The sequence below is a fragment of the Mytilus edulis genome, chromosome 6, assembly GCF_963676685.1.
Source record: "Mytilus edulis chromosome 6, xbMytEdul2.2, whole genome shotgun sequence".
Taxonomy (NCBI): domain Eukaryota; kingdom Metazoa; phylum Mollusca; class Bivalvia; order Mytilida; family Mytilidae; genus Mytilus; species Mytilus edulis.
The window spans coordinates 14,569,612-14,586,898 of record NC_092349.1 but is presented as its reverse complement, the minus strand read 5'-3'; the positions used below and the strand labels follow the sequence as shown (position 1 = coordinate 14,586,898).

The window sequence follows — 17,287 nt, the reverse complement described above, 5'->3', positions numbered from 1 at the left end:
CTACAAATATTCGTGTATACAACATAAAATTCTGCAAAAACTTATCCCTGAAGCATGATTAAAACCAATCTAATAATCTTATAGATCTAGTTCCCACAAGGTCTACAATATTTCCTGGATTCTCAGGGTTTAATGTCCTCATGATATTTCATTGCTTGATGTAATAATTATCAGGACAGATGGTTGAACTGTGGGGATGTCGGATCCTTCTTGTCCATGTAGAAAATGTGGTCTCTGGATTTGTAGATCTAGTCAAACAAAATTTGGTGAAAAAAAAAGAATAGCACATTACTTATACCAACAGAAAATTTTAAAGGTCCCAAAAAAAGCAGACATAAGAGAGAGCCTATGATCAACTTAATTATTTAATCAAATATTTATATACATGATATCATGGATATAGGAGGTTGAAATTTCATTTGACAATTAATTTAGTGTGTTCTCATTAAACTAGCATCCAGTCAGTCAGTCCGGAGTCCTGACCACACAAAAAATTCAGGAAGGTGACCACTGATTTTCAATGTACATGTAGTGGTCCTGTTATCAAAATAAAAGTTTGGGGTCCAGATGGTTTATTCTTGCTATTTTTTGTTTATCTCACTTGAGTTTAGTATAGCTTCTAACACCCTGGAATCATTTTGGTCTTATCTACTATATACCATGTCATCATGGTCATGCATGTAGAGAAATAATTGGTAACTAAAATTTTCTTCAAATGCATCGACAGCCTCATCTGAATATGTGTAGTCTTTCTGGTCCTAATGACCACCACGGGCAAGAAAAGATTTCAGAAACTCTGATAAATTAAGACTGGATATCTGTCTACGATTTTTTTTTTACTTACCTAAAGCTTCCGTACACAATCAGTAAAATGGAAATAACAAAAGTTGATAATCTGGATGAATCCATGATCGACAAGGATCTGAAATCAAATAAATATATAATGTAAATGAAGTTGAAACAGATGAATTTCTGCACATGCTTACAAAACAATATACATGACACTTTTTAACACAAAGAAAATAGTGAATTGTCAGCAGTCATATTTACTGTCACAAGATGAAATTATTGCGTTCTGTGACATTAGTATGTCAAGCCCAGCATGGTCCATGAAAGTCTAACACAGATCTGATCCTTTTTCTAATTGATTGAGCAACATTTTTGTACTTACAATGTACATGAATTATCTTAAGAGTCAAACTTTTTGTTAATTTGATCCTTTTTTATGTGATTGAACTACTTACAACATGTAAAATGTACATGACTTATCTTATCATAAAGTTGTAAAACATAAGTATCTATCTTAATTAGTAGCTCTAAGAGTCAAACTTTGCTTATATCCTGGAATGTTCCTTGGATAAGAAATAGATAATACTGGTACAATTGTGTCGCAGTATCTGTTAATGATTTGCTCATAAAACCTGCTAACACCCCATCCAATAATGTACACACATATAAATATAGAATATATACACAAATAAGATGTACAGTAGCAAACAGTAATATGTCCATTGCCAATTAGACAACAACCCACGAAGATCAAAGGACAAAGACATGAAAGGTTGAGAACAACTGCAATATCTACACATGTCAACATGTCCAACAAACTTTTAACAATTCAGTGGCTGATCCGGAAATTTTCATAAGTGGGGGCCCACTAACTGGCTTAGAAGGAGCCACTCCTGTCATGCTTCAGTGATTCCCTATATAACAACCAAAATTTTCCCAAAAAAGGGGGGCCCAGGACCCCTAGGCCTCCCCCCCTAAATCTGCCTTTGCAATTGTCATTTATAAAAGTATTATACAGCATCTAAAGGTGTTACCTGCAGCAAACACATCGTACAGGGACTAAAATTAATTTGGCTCTTTTAATTTTCATAAAATTTTGAAAAAATACATAGTACTTTAACCATGTTAACCATGTTCATGTTGACAAAAATATAAAAATTTCAAAAAAAAATCATTTGATGAATGGAGGTTAAACAATGCAAACACTAATTTATATCATTGAGAAGCTTAATGTAGAACATCATAAAATGTTCAGCTGTTTACAGAGTTTTCTCCCTGTAGTGTAATGTACCACCCTAACTAACTGCTAGACCTTTCCCAATCTGTAAAACATAACAATCTACCAAAGTGTACAAATTCATTTTACATGTGTATGCATAACTAGAGGCTCTAAAGAGCCTGTGTCGCTCACCTTAGTCTATGTGAATATTAAACAAAGGACGCCGATGGATTCATGACAAAATTTTGTTTTGGTGATGGTGATGTGTTTGTACAACTTACTTTACTGAACATTCTTGCTGCTTACAATTATCTCTATCTATAATGAACTTGGCCCAGTAGTTTCAGAGGAGAAGATTATTGTAAAAGATTACTAAGATTTACGAAAAATGGTCATGTTGACTTATTTGTAGATCTTACTTTGCTGAACATTATTGCTGTGTACAGTTTATCTCTATCTATAATAATATTCAAGATAATAACCCGAAACAGTAAAATTTCCATAAAATTACCATATCAGGGGCAGCAACCCAACAACGGGTTGTCCGATATATCTGAAAATTTAAGGACAAATAGATCTTGACCTGATAAACAATTTTACTCCAGTCAGATTTGCTCTAAATGCTTTGGTTTTTGAGTTATAAGCCAAATACTGCATTTTACCCCTATGTTATATATTTAGCCATGGCGGCCATCTTGGTTGGTTGACTGGGTCACCGGACACATTTTTTAAACTAGATACCCCAATGATGATTGTGGCCAAGTTTGGATTAATTTGGCCCAGTAGTTTCAGAGGAGAAGATTTTTGTAAAAGATTACTAAGATTTACGAAAAATGGTTAAAAATTGACTATAAAGGGCAATAACTCCTAAAGGGGTCAACAGACCATTTTGGTCATGTTGACTTATTTGTAAATCTTACTTTGCTGAACATTATTGCTGTTTACAGTTTATCTCTATCTATAATAATATTCAAGATAATAACCAAAAACAGCAAAAATTCCTTAAAATTACCAATTCAGGGGCAGCAACCCAACAACTGGTTGTCGGATTCATCTGAAAATTTCAGGGCAGATAGATCTTGACCTGATAAACAATTTTACCCCACGTCAGATTTGCTCTAAATGCTTTGGTTTTTGAGTTATAAGCCGAAAACTGCATTTTACCCCTATGTTCTATTTTTAGCCATGGCGGCCATCTTGGTTGGTTGGCCGGGTCACACCACACATTTTTTAAACTAGATACCCCAATGATGATTGTGGCCAAGTTTGGTTTAATTTGGCCCAGTAGTTTCAGAGGAGAAGATTTTTGTAAAAGTTAACGACGACGGACGACGACAACGACAACGACGGACGCCAAGTGATGAGAAAAGCTCACTTGGCCCTTCGGGCCAGGTGAGCTAAAAATCAGGCTATACAAACATTTTGCAATAGCCACAAATATAACTTTATATTGATAACATGATTAATTAACATGATTAATGTACTGAATCTGTGGATTTATTATTTTTCTTGGGATAAAAGTTTTCATTGATTTCATACACGGTACTAGATCTTTTTAAACCACCAATTAAAAAGTTTGAAATGAAATACAAATTATCTATATGTAAGCTGGTTTGCAGACTTTTGAAAAAATCACCAGTCATTACACAGAATATTTTTTTAACTGAGCCATGTAAACCAGTATGAACAACAAAAACCCACAGTATCATGGGCAAACATATAGTATTATTACATCAGTCTTAACGCTGAGTGGCAGCCCTGGCAGCCCAGGCTTGTAAAAATGCTCTCGGGCTTGTAAAAATCATATCTACAGGCCAACAGAACCTAATTAAAAAATTTTAAAAATTAAGCTCCGCACGCCCGTCTTGTAGATTTAACAGTTCATCGTGAAGACTGTTACATAGAGTTCAAAAAGTTAACAATACTGAATTGCATATATTTCTTTTAAAAAATCCACTCACACATACATTTCTAAGAATACATCATGGATCAATTCCATTTGTCTATAGAATTCATTTTTTTTGTAATTATAATTATTCATAGATCACACATGGCAATACAATAGTACAATGAAGTACTAAGTAAACTGTATTCATACTTAACAGGTAAAGAGCTATAAAGTTCAATTTTAATGACATACTGAAAATGTTGACTTTGTTTCACATACAATGTATATATATGTTACATGTATTAAAGACACAAATAAGTTATTCAAATTCAAAAAGTTTTAAAATGGCTGTAGAGATGTATAAATTTGTAATTAACCAGAGAAAAAGAAAAGATGGCAAAAATTTTGAGCAAAAGATGAAAAAAACAAGTATTTTAACTCTTGAAACTCTCTGTCCTTGTCAATCTAAGTGAACTGAGTAGATTTTGCATTTATTGATGATTATGTAAAACATTAAGAACTTTAAAATTATATAATTATGATATATGAATTAGACCCCCCCCCCCCCCTTTCCTCCCCAACCCTGTCAAAGGAATAGGCCTGAATATATATACTTTTCGTAGGTATTAAGGTACATGTATGTAGATCAATCTGAATATATGCAAACAAATAAATTTGCTCTTGGGCGATACTTATGAAATAAAAGGGTAAGATTTTTTTAATGACATATTTGTGTACCTTAGTTTTAAACATCTTCTGATAAAACAACCTTTAACTTTATGTTATCAAAAAAACTACATGAAATCCTATAGGAAACAAATGTTGTTTACACTACCATTCATGTAACACTTTAAAAAAAAAAAAAAGTTTACATAGTTGACTTTATTTGTGCCTTTTAAATTTTGTCAAGTGTTTTCCCCACTAATCCCCTAAATCCATCAATTTATTAAATGGACAATTTTCTTTGTCTGAATTTTGTATAGTCATCAGATATATAAACAATACAAAACACAGAAGTCCTAAGCATGCTTACATAACAAAAATACACAATACAAAACACAGAAGTCCTAAGCATGCTTACATAACAAAAATACACAATACAAAACACAGAAGTCCTAAGCATGCTTACATAACAAAAATACACAATACAAAACACAGAAGTCCTAAGCATGCTTACATAACAAAAATACACAATAATAACACCAAATAAATACCAATGTATTTATGTGGTATATATGTATATTATACATAACAAGGCGCTAACACTATGATTGGAAGTTTTAACAAAGTGATTCACCATACCAAAATTAAACCTCATCGATAAAACCCAATTGACAAATAAACTTTAATTTACAGTAAAAACCCTTTACCGGCACTTGCGTATATACATGTAAATGATGTATCTTTAAAAACATTCAGAGTATTTCCCTCACCAACCCCAACCCTTAGCTATTTTTCATACCTTAAGCAACCTAATCTATTGATTTGATAGTATTTTTATAGTATGATAATTCTTCACACATTTTGCAATCTATATTTATATCTATATTATCTTTATATAGTAATGTTTCATCTATTCCTATATACTACAAACAACAAGGTACTACATGTACTATACATGTATATGAGTAAAAATTTGCATGAAATCTTTTAAGTTCTCTCTGGGACTATATACATGATATAGATAAATGTAATAGTTGCAAGTCTCTTTCTACATATTTCTACATCTCAACCTCAGATTTTATTATAAATCTAAATAGTATCAACATCGTTTGGTCTACACAAAAGTTAGGTCTGATATTAGACATTCATTTTAGAGTTTTATAACTGTATCAATAAACCAATTTTATATACAATTATATAAAGTATGTTCCCTATTGGAATTTAAAAAAACAAGAGTTTTATAACGGTAAAATATAAATCTTTAAAATTTAGATTTTAATAAACATATGTAATACAATATGCGAGACACTCTGTAATTGTCTGTGTAAATAGCTGATTATGTTGTCTGGCCCTTTGACCACTTACACATCCAATGCCTCAGAAACAGTAAATGCACTATGCAATAAATCATATTATAACAAATTTCCTTCATATGACCATATGACCAATAGAACATGTACTCATTTGAGTATCAAGGCCATTGTCACCATATGACCAATAGAACATGTACTCATTTGAGTATCAAGGCCATTGTCCATGTAGACATTTATACATCAATGATCAATGCAAGGCCATTGTCCACTTAAAACATCACTTGACCTAATAACAAAATATTAAACAGCTAATTATAGAAGTTTTTGTCCAAGTAAGATCAACAAAGCCACTTCATTTTAAATCTTGTATTTCATATCTTGTTATAACAAGCTTATAAGTTATAGTAAGTTTAGCTTACATCCACACGAGTTCAGTTAGAACAGTATATTATATATGTTTATTTTTTTCAGTTTGATAAACCATGTCCCTTTATATTACAGTGTTCATTGTTTTCTTAATTATCAGTGATATTTTTTACATACATGTATAACAATGTATAATATACATGTAGGGACAAAAAATGTCAATTTCTGTAAATTTTTTGAAAACTTTCAAATTCATACATGAATAGAATTGAGAATGGAAATGGGGATTGTGTCTATGAGAGAACAACCCGACCAATGAGCAAAAAGAATCCCAAGGCTACCAATGGGTCTTCAACGCAGGGGGAAAATCCTGCATCCAAAGACCTCCTTTTAGTTTTAAGACAAGCAATCTCTCACTATGTGATGTAGTCTGAGTAAGTCTTCAAATAAATGAAAATTTCAAATACATTGTAGTACAAATAATTGAAACTTACGAGACAGCAGCGGCAGCATCCGCCATTTGTTCCTCTGGCATCACCTGGGGTGGCATGGTTGTGGATGGTTACTCCTAAATTGTCAATGTGTACTACAAAATAAATAACCAAGTATAAGTACTATATACTTTTTGTAGATTTATATTGTACACATTTTTTTTCAGTTTTATCTCATTCTAAACAAAGATTTCTTCATGCAATGAAGTGAATAAACTTCAAATGTACTTCAACAAAAAATGTGAAGACGGATTACAAACTAAAAAAATTTTTTTTTTTGTAAATAGTTGAATAATAATATTACATATTTACATGTATGTATACATCTGGTACAGGGAAAACATCTTTATAAAAAAAAATGTTTCAAGTTGGTACATAACGTATAAATGTACATTGTACATGCTTTATGACTAAAACTTTATACTGAACAATTGATCAAATAGTTAATATTTTAAGAAAATTGATAAAACACATTAACCCGCAAATGACTTTAACATATACATGATATATCCTGTAATGTGTGTGCGCAATTAATGAAATAGATGGAAAAATAAAATATCGAGCACAATGAAAAGATTCTCACAAACTTTTTGGGGCCCTTTGAAGCTTGCTGTTCGGTGTGAGCTAAGGATCCTTGTTGAAGGCCATACCTTGATGACCTATAATGGTTTAGTATTATAAATTGTTACTTGGATGGAGAGTTGTCTCATTGGCACTCATACCATATATCTTCCTATATCTATTATCCAGGAATCATAACATCTTCAAACAGGTTTAACCCCATCACTTACTTTAAGTGCCTTTTCCAAGTGAGGATCGAGCATGTACATTTAGTTAAGTATGTAGTTGTCTTTCATTTTATGTCTGTCCTCTCTGTTTTTCCTTGTTTTCAAAATTCCAATAGGGAACATACCTTTTATAATTGTATAAATAAACCAATTGTTCAGACGTTTCGGCCATTGGCCTTCTTCAGTTATTTATTATTCCTCTAAACTACATGGCTGACATTTCTTTTTTCAAACATTAAAAAGATCTCTCTGTTTTTCATAAATTGTTTTGTTATGAATTTGTTCGTTAGTTTTCTCAATTGAATGTTTCATTTTTCTTTCACGTCAGCTCTAGGGCCTTTCAAAACTGACTAAATGGTACAAGTTTTTCTCGTTGTTGAAGGTTATTAGGTTGTTTATAATTGCCTTCGTCCATGGCCACTTCATTTGAACTTTGGTTAGATACATTTTTTTGAATTTGTCTCATTGGAAATCATACCACATCCATGACATCTCCTTAATTCAAAATTTAAAAATTTAAACTGGTCTTAACATTTTCTTTATATAAAAAAGAAGATGTGGTATGATTGCCAATGAGACAACTGTCCACAAGAGACCAAAATGACACAGACATTAACAACTATGTATTACAGGCAATACATGTACATTGTAAGTCAAAGGATGTTATATCCAGGAATTGTGGCCTAAAAAATTTTTTTAACTGGACTAAATGAAATACTAGTCTAAGTTTGTTCATAAAACAGAACTGAATATAAATGATAAATAACTTTCCTGAAATATTATGCTGATAATTATGTGCAAGATTCTTCTTCTAAAAGACTTTACCAAGTTTTACCTGTCCTTTATAGCTACAGTCAAATGTTATAACATACTTATAGATATGTAAAATTGAGAATGGAAATGGGGAATGTGCCAAAGAGACAACAACCCGACCATAGAAAAAAACAACAGCAGAAGTTCACCAACAGGTCTTCAATGTAGCGAGAAATTCCCGCACCCGGAGGCGTCCTTGTATATATATTAAATATATTATAATATGTATTTTAAGTAAAACAGACAGAAAATGTACATATTAAATCCTGTAGCTATACATCATAGATTATTGCTCAGTAAAAAGGTGAATGTTCATTAATAATTGACCTTTCATGAGACATTTACTGGTACATTACTAACCAAGCAACAACTATTTTCTTCAGGGTAAAAACAGTTTTTTCCAGTTAACTTTTACATATATATTATCTTATTTCTCACCCAGATTAAATAACGTATCCTCCATTCATAAAATCATGAAAATAACTCCTGCTTCCCAACTCGATGTTTTAATACATTGTATTTCAAAAAGAATTCAATGAAATTTTAAAGAAGTGATGTGCAATTTTCATTTATAACTAATTGTTTCAACCCGACAATTGAGTGATAATTCTGCAAAATAATCAATTGTTTAACATCAAAATCTGTTGTTACGCTACAGTTGTCAACATATTTTGAATAAAAATAATTTTATGTAAAAATTGTATGTTTTAATTCTATCAAAGTGCAGTATGTTGCAAAGAAACATTTCCTCGTTTGACTTGTTTTACATTTGTGATTTTGGGCCTTTTATATATAGCTGACTATACCGTATGGGCTTTGCACATTGTTGAAGGCCGTACAGTGACCTGTAGCTGTTAATTTCTGTCATTTGGTCTCTTGTCGGTTGTGGAGAGTTGTCTCATTGGAAATCATACCACATCTTCTTTAGTATTTTTACAGTTGAGTTCACAATGCCTCTCATGCACAAGACACATTCTTTTTGTATCCCCATATAATATACATGTATGTACAATGTACAAGAAAATCAAAAGTCAAATAAAACCAAAAGGGAACAACCCAAACAATGTTCAATCCTTCCAAGTCAATTTTTCCTGAGGCCGCATGAAGGGGATGAAACTTCATTACACATAACATTATTTCCTCTTTCTAAGGTTGAGGGGGAGGACAGGGGTAAGGGAGACAGGGAGAAAGGGGGTAGGAGAAAGGAGAAAGGGGGTGGGAGAAAGGAGAAAGGGGGTATGAGAAAGGAGAGGAAGGCTGGGAGAAAGGAGAAAAAGTTGGAGAAAGGAGAAAAAATAAAATATCTCTCCTTATAAAATTTTTTCTAATATTTCAAGAAAAAAATATCTCAAAAGGAGATGTTTTATTCTAATGGGAGAAAGGAGAACGGGGGTAGGAGAAAGGAGAAGAGGGGTGGGAGAAGGGAGAAGGGTACCCCCCTGTCCTCCCCCTCAAGGTTGCTGCTCTAAAAGACCCCCGTGAAAAATCTATCACTTGGGCAGTATGATTATCAAAATTTGGATTTCTGGCACTGTAACTACCATATTGACGTCAATGTACACGTTGTATACGTCAATGTACCAGCAATCGGAAAATTGCAACAAAACCACCTAATAATGTGAAATGCAAAGTTTGGTGTAAGACGACTGTACATACATGTCATGCATCGATGTACGGTTAGTATGGATATACATTTGTACAAGTTACATGTAATTCTTACATGTCAAAAAACACATATACACGTCATACCAGTTATAAATCAGCTATTACTGTCACTATTTACAATCGTTTAATATTTCTTCTAATGTTAATTCATCAACTAATTATCATGATTATATGCTGTAGTAATAATCATTTGGTTATACCATGTATACTAAACAAATTCCAATCTATCATAGATTGGAATAATCAAAGGATAACAAAGACTGCTGAGAATTAAAAAGTAGTAAGAAATTAATTATTTAGCAGCCCAAGGTCTAGTATTGCAGCTATGGGAATGTTAAATAGTTAGTAGAAATTAATGATTTATTGGCCAGAAAATCATATACTGTAGATTCAGAAATTATTGCGAGCATTTATTATTACGATTTTGTCATTTTAGACTGAAATGCCATTTTCATTTTTACGATTTTATGAAAAATCCTGTTTAATTCTTATAAAATATTTCAAAATGCAAGGTTAAATTATTGCATTCACAAGTTTCTCACATTTTCCGCAATAATAAAAACCTCGCAATAAATTCTGATTTTGGAATGAAATAATAATTAGAAATGAAAGAGTTATTGCCAATAGTCTCATACATCTACAAATGTATGTACATGTATTATCTCAATTATAAATATTTTTTATGTTGAGTTTTGTACAATATTTTTTGCATTTTGGTCAACTTTTTTAAAGCCATGACATTAATATTTTGTCAGATTATTTCCAACTTTTAAGTTTGAATATACCTTTAAGTATCATACTAAACTTTAAGCTTTCACCATAGACATGTAAGATATGTCTCCAATTTGTTACAAAAAAAAAGACTCATCTGGCCACCGCTTATCATTTTTCTGAAATACATTGTAGTGAGCCCACTCCAAATTCAAAGATGCATTTGATTTGAATCCACTAACATCCTGACATCACAGGTCTTTGACATCTTTTCATTGCAAAATATGCAAAATTTTACAGCTATTTTCCTAATGCATGTAGTTTAAGGTTTGTGTTGCTTGCATGCTTTGCTTGTTTAAATGTTTGCTCAAACATCCAAGAATATAAAACAAGCTGAAGCACAACCTATCTATTGATTACAACTGTAAAACTTAACTACAACTGCTTGAGCAAACAGTTATAAAAACAAAGCAAGCAATCCAATAAAATCTTTAAACTACATGCATTAGGAAAATAGCTGTAAGTATGAATATTGTCTTTTGGTCCTACATTCTAAAACATGTACAGTGAAATGCAGTGAAGTTTAGCATTTGATAGTTCATTGATAACATTCTGGCGTATCATAAACAAACAACTTGTAACGTCTCATTTCATTGGCCGAAAGATTCAAATACAAAAACAATGTAGTCAGTGTGTACGTTAATTGACACAGGTGACCGACAATGGAATGTACTATGTTACTACGAACGTAAAAACAAGGATTTGTTTAATTTACAAACCTTTGGTCAAAAGAATTAAATAAATCTTTTGTTAACTTCAAATAGTGGGGTCAAAATATTATACTGATATTTTGTATTCAGTAATATTCTAAGTTATTTATGCATGCAGCAACTCAATTATCGTGTATCGCATAATGAGAAATATAAGGATAAAATAAAATGCATGTGCCACTTTTATACAAATGAATATATGAACCACTTTTAATTTCTTTCATACTGACGATAGGTTATAATCCTAACAATTTCGTAGTCACTTATAATAAGTTTCTCATAATGCTGATCCATTACAATAATTAATGATGGGTTGCACTGACATTCCTCTTTTATTATTTTCATGCTATAAAACATACACACAGTAGCTAAGCGTACCATAAACGGAGGAAATTGTCCCCAAAATAGAAACAAAATAACTTTAATCGTATCATTTGTGCACCTGAATGAATTCAGTGAAGGCATGTTGTTGTAATAAATTGAAAAGTTACATCGGCGAAGATTATTCAGTTCTTTTGCATGTGTTGAACAAAATAATAAATTAATACTTGTGAGAAATGTCGTAGTTTACAAGGAACAATTCTCGTTTGAATTGTTTTACATTGTCATTTCGGGGCCTTTTATGGCTGACTTTGCGGTATGGGCTTTGCTCATTATTGAAAGCCGTACGGTGATCTATTATAGTTGTTAATTTCTGTGTTATTTTGTTCTCTTGTGGAGAGTTGTCTCATTGGCAATCATACCACATCTTCTTTTATATATGTATTTATAGTATACAAGGTATTATCCTGCAGTTAAGATTTGTCCACTTTTTAAGAACACATCTGTAAAAAACAGACGCCCACCGGACAGAAGGGGTCAGAAGGGCAATCATACCACATCTTCTTTTTTAAATAAAAATGAACTGTTTTCGATTTTAAATGGATGAACATTTATTTTTTTAATTTTATACTGTAAGAATAGAGCTGCATAACATTGTTGAACTATTCGCTAAAGTACATGTAGTATGTATTCGTATTTAAAATGAAATACAAAACGAAACATGTATGATAAACTGATAAACAAAATATCAAGAAATTAAGGATGACTAAATGCATGTACAAGAAGAAACTCACCTTTTTATCAAAACATTTTATGAATAAACACTTTTTTTTAAAACTGATTGTTTCTATTTACATGTACATATTTACCATTATTATATACAATTTACGTTAGTTTTTCAACCGAGAATAGCAAAACCTCATGAAGTATATCGTTGGAGTTTATAAACTACATTTAATTCCCCTGTGCCATGGTTTGCCATCTGCGTTTTTTTTTAACAAAGCATGGTTGGTTACATATTATGAATTTACTTACAATTTCGGAATTTATTTTCTCCAGTAAACGGAATCAGAAAAAAAATCACTATCCTGTGTCGAATACCTAAAACTTGTCAAAGAATATGAAAAGTGTTTGTAGAAAAGTACGGTTTCATTTTTCAAGTACAACGCTAATTCATAGAGTCCATTGAGTGAAAGAAAAGGCAGGACGAGCAACTTGTGGGGGGGGAGAGGGGGGAGTCAATGAAAACAATATGTGGGTTGAGTTTTTTTTAGTTTTTCATTGAACTTTTGATGTCGTCCCTTGATCCAGAGGACAAATTTGAATTAAATATTTCGATGTGAAAACTGTTAAGATTTTAAAGTCTAAAATTTTACTATCAATTGCAGAAAATTATAAAACCAATGAATTTCACATGCACATTTATAAAAGCTAGAATTTTGATTGCTTAATCAAGAACACAATCATGTACGCAAATACGACGATGGAAGCTTTAAACGACCTTGACCAGCTACGTGAATACTGATCAGTCCATTCAACGTTATAGTACATGTGTTCTATTTTCGCAGGTGTGAGGTCGAAGGTTTGAATTAACCAATGAAAACGATCGTTCCTTAAAGAGTTAATCTAATAAAGTTTGTTTGACTGATTACGTCGCAATACCTTTCGCTATGGTTTACCGCATATGAGTATAAGAATGCTTCTGTCTATGAGCAAGTTCATGAAGTTCCATGAATTTTAGCTATAGGAGTTAATTCATGAATACATGTATTAAATATTTACAAAATTTACATAATTTACTTTAGTAACATTTTCTTTTTCTTTTTAAAGTTAGAATAATCTCCTTACTAAAATAAAAATTAAATTCAGTTGTGGGTCAACTTAGTCAAGACATGCTTGAACCATTTTTTTCTGGTTTGCTAATCAGAGTTAAACCTTTTAAATGTATCTCGAGATCTAGATCTGTACACAGAAACTAACAGCAGATTTTAAGTACACATAGGCTTTCAACATGTTCAATAGCACTCTAGAGGCTTTTAAATTAGTTGTATTGCATGATTTGCATCAATGTTGTCAAGAGAAAAGTTGGACTTTGTTTTTATATAAGTAAAAAAAAAATATGTCTAAGGGATATAACTCTACCTACAAAATAATTTACCTGTATACATGTACATTGTATTTGTAAATAAAAAATATAAGTATGTATTTATAAGTATTGCTCCAGACTGATTGGAAGATTGTTTAAATCATAACTACATCATACATAACACTAACCCAGTCCTGTTCATAATTTCCACGCCTAGAAGGGGTTATGAAATTACTTTTAACCCTACATTAATTTGTACTTACTGACTTGAATCAGCTATTGAGCTAAGATGCTGAAATTTGCATGATTTTCGTGTGTCATTATTAACTGTTATTAGCCTACCTTTGTAGTTTGCAAATGCAATGATTTCAATAAGCTTGATTGTGAAGGGGAAAGTGGAAAATGAAGCTAGGGTCAAGGAATAAATGTAGCTTTAATTTCCTCTTTGATATATATTTCTGTCATATATGTTTTAAGTATAATATATTAATAATCTATAAATGTCTTTAAAAATCTGTTATAATTTGTTATTTTTACCAGGGTTGTAGCAAAGGATAATACATGATAATAATCTTGTGCATCTGTTTTCTCTTGACCCTCCCCCTTTTTTGGGTAATTCCCAACACGGTCACTATTTGTAGTTTTATATTGTCACCATTACCTTCGAATGTAATATCCAATAGAAGTGGATAGCATGTATATGTCTTTATCAACAATGAAGCTCTGTCCAACGAGTAGTTTCTTCACTTTTTATTCACGGTCTGAAAGTAAATATCTCTAAATGACCTCATCGACCACATAATTTGTCCGGATTAAATAGAACAAAGAACAAGTCGTGCTTTTGGAGCATCATTGCAAACACGTCATGAACTCCTTTTACTATCTCGTGCACACATACAAAGATCTTCTATTCATTAATTGAGATTTAATCAGTCAAATTAAAGCTCATGATTTCTTACTCCTTTTGTTTATATTTTCATTTTGACCGCATGGCAGATAGTAATAAACTTACGACACGAAATATTTCAATGTTATTTAGATTAATATTAACAAAGTAAACGCATTTTATATTAAAGTAAATCCAATTCTGATATGTTGATATGAAAATTATAGTTGATACGAATTCTGATGCAAACAACAATAAAAGACTGTCGGTTGCATCAATATTTACTTATGCGTAGTAATACTTGCAAGTGCTCTCCACGGGAGATAACTGAGTTTTCGCGCAATTTTTAAACCTAGTCTGCAATATCTATTTAGATAGACTAGATATAATATACTTTATTTGAAATATAAGGGACAACAAGGGGATTATAACATTACACATAATAAACAAATACAAAAGAACAATAACGAAAGAAAAAATTACTTGATTAATATAGACATCACCTTCAATGACACTGGTATCCGGTCGTTCCGGCCCCAAACCGATCCGGCCCCAAGTCAATCCGGCCCAAGTCGATCCGGCCCACGTCGATCCGGCCCCAAGTCGATCCGTCCCCATAATAAAATATGAATAAACTATATTCACTTTATGGAGGAATTTGTGACAAATTTGAACAATATAAACGGAATTTGCAAAAAGTGTCGATGATGGATGACAACAATATAAACGCCATTGTGGTATTAAAAAAAACGCATTCTGTCTTCTCTTTTATAGAAAGGATTCGGCAAATCAAACAACATTTCTCAATTTGAGAAATTTTAAGAACTTTTATTAAAAGAAAAAAAAAGTTTGTATGTATCAGCTTGGGGATCGGCTTGTACCGTTGTCAGTATGTAACTATTTGTTATTACACAAGATGAGACTTGTTAGGATCACAGTCAATTGAAAGAAAATGCTGATTAATGTTGATGTCTGAATTCTTTTATACACGTTTTAATAATATAATTATACCTAATAATCTTGAAAACTTGAAATAAAACATAATCAACCTAGTTGTTTTTTACTCATCTAAAGAAAATATTTTTCAAAGGACTTTTTTATTTTTTTTACCGTACACCTTTTACATTATAATAAAAATCATAAAGATTTATGAATTACAATTAATATATATCTTTATTTTTATTCCTTATAAATATATTTTTTATTGGGGCCGGATCGACTTTACATATGGGCCGGATCGACGTGGGGCCGGATCGACGTGGGACGGATCGACTTGGGCCGGATCGACGTGGGGCCGGATCGACCCGAAAGCAATGACACTCACACTGTAGTCAGTTTTAGAACTGTTGGTAAAAAATAACATATTATTATGCCCCACCTACGATAGTAGAGGGGCAATATGTTTTCTGGTCTGTGCGTCCGTCCGTCTGTCCTTCCGTCCGTTCGTCCCGCTTCAGGTTAAAGTTTTTGGTCAAGGTAGTTTTTGATGAAGTTGAAGTCCTATCAACTTGAAACTCAGTACACATGTGCCCTATGATATGATCTTACTAATTTTAATGCCAAATTAGTGTTTTGACCCTAATTTCACGGTTCACTGGACATAGAAAATGATAGTGCAAATTTCAGGTACAAGTTTTTGGTCAAGGTAGTTTTTGATGAAGTTGAAGTCCAATCAACTTGAAACTTAGTATATATATATATATATATATATACAACTCGTCTAAACATCAACCCAACAATGTTAGATCTGTAAATTTGCTTACGCAAATTTTTGGTTCTTCCCTCGCCGGGATTCGAACCCATGCTACTGTGATATCGTGACACCAAATCGCCTGCACTGCAGCCGTCCCGCTAACCACCTGGGCTCTCAAAAAAAGAGCTTTCGGTGGGCATGTGTTACCTTTCCACGTCAGTTTTAATCTAGCGGCGTACTACAGCACATGATATATAAGGCATGAAGATGTTATTGTTACAGATCAGCTAAATTATCTATAGTAAAGGATCCTACAAATTAATGTAAGATACAGTCACAGAAAATAATTATATTCATAAGTACGTCTGAGTCAGTGACAACCCTACAACAGATGTATCCATCGGATCGCCATCAATGATGGTGATACATGGCTGTGTACATAATGTATATACAACTCGTCTAAACATCAACCCAACAATGTTAGATCTGTAAATTTGCTTACGCAAATTTTTGGTTCTTCCCTCGCCGGGATTCGAACCCATGCTACTGTGATATCGTGACACCAAATCGCCTGCACTGCAGCCGTCCCGCTAGTTCTTCTCATATATTTTATGATAATATGATACTAAACCCCTAACGGGAGGGATTGATCCTGATATTCATATGATGAAGACATAATCTTTCAATCAGTTTAATAAAGGTCTGGAGCTGGCATGTCAGTTAACTGCTAGTAGTCTGTTGTTATTTATGTATCATTGTCATTTTATTTATTTTCTTTTGTTACATCTTCTGACATCGGACTCGGACCTCTCTTGAACTGAATTT

General features: G+C 32.3%; 1 protein-coding gene across 1 annotated transcript in view; it reads right to left on the bottom strand.

Annotated features, from left to right (window-relative positions):
• LOC139527206 (signal peptide peptidase-like 3) overlaps window positions 1-14,881 on the bottom strand; it is a 44,504-nt gene extending 29,623 nt beyond the window's left edge. The window contains exons 1-3 of the mRNA XM_071322533.1: window positions 14,545-14,881; window positions 6,733-6,824; window positions 845-922 (exon numbers count right to left, since the gene is read on the bottom strand). Of these exons, the coding sequence (XP_071178634.1) occupies window positions 845-922; window positions 6,733-6,788 (134 nt within the window). The 5' untranslated portion in view covers window positions 6,789-6,824; window positions 14,545-14,881. The remainder of the gene's footprint in view (window positions 1-844; window positions 923-6,732; window positions 6,825-14,544) is intronic.
• Between the last annotated feature and the right edge of the window lie 2,406 nt (window positions 14,882-17,287).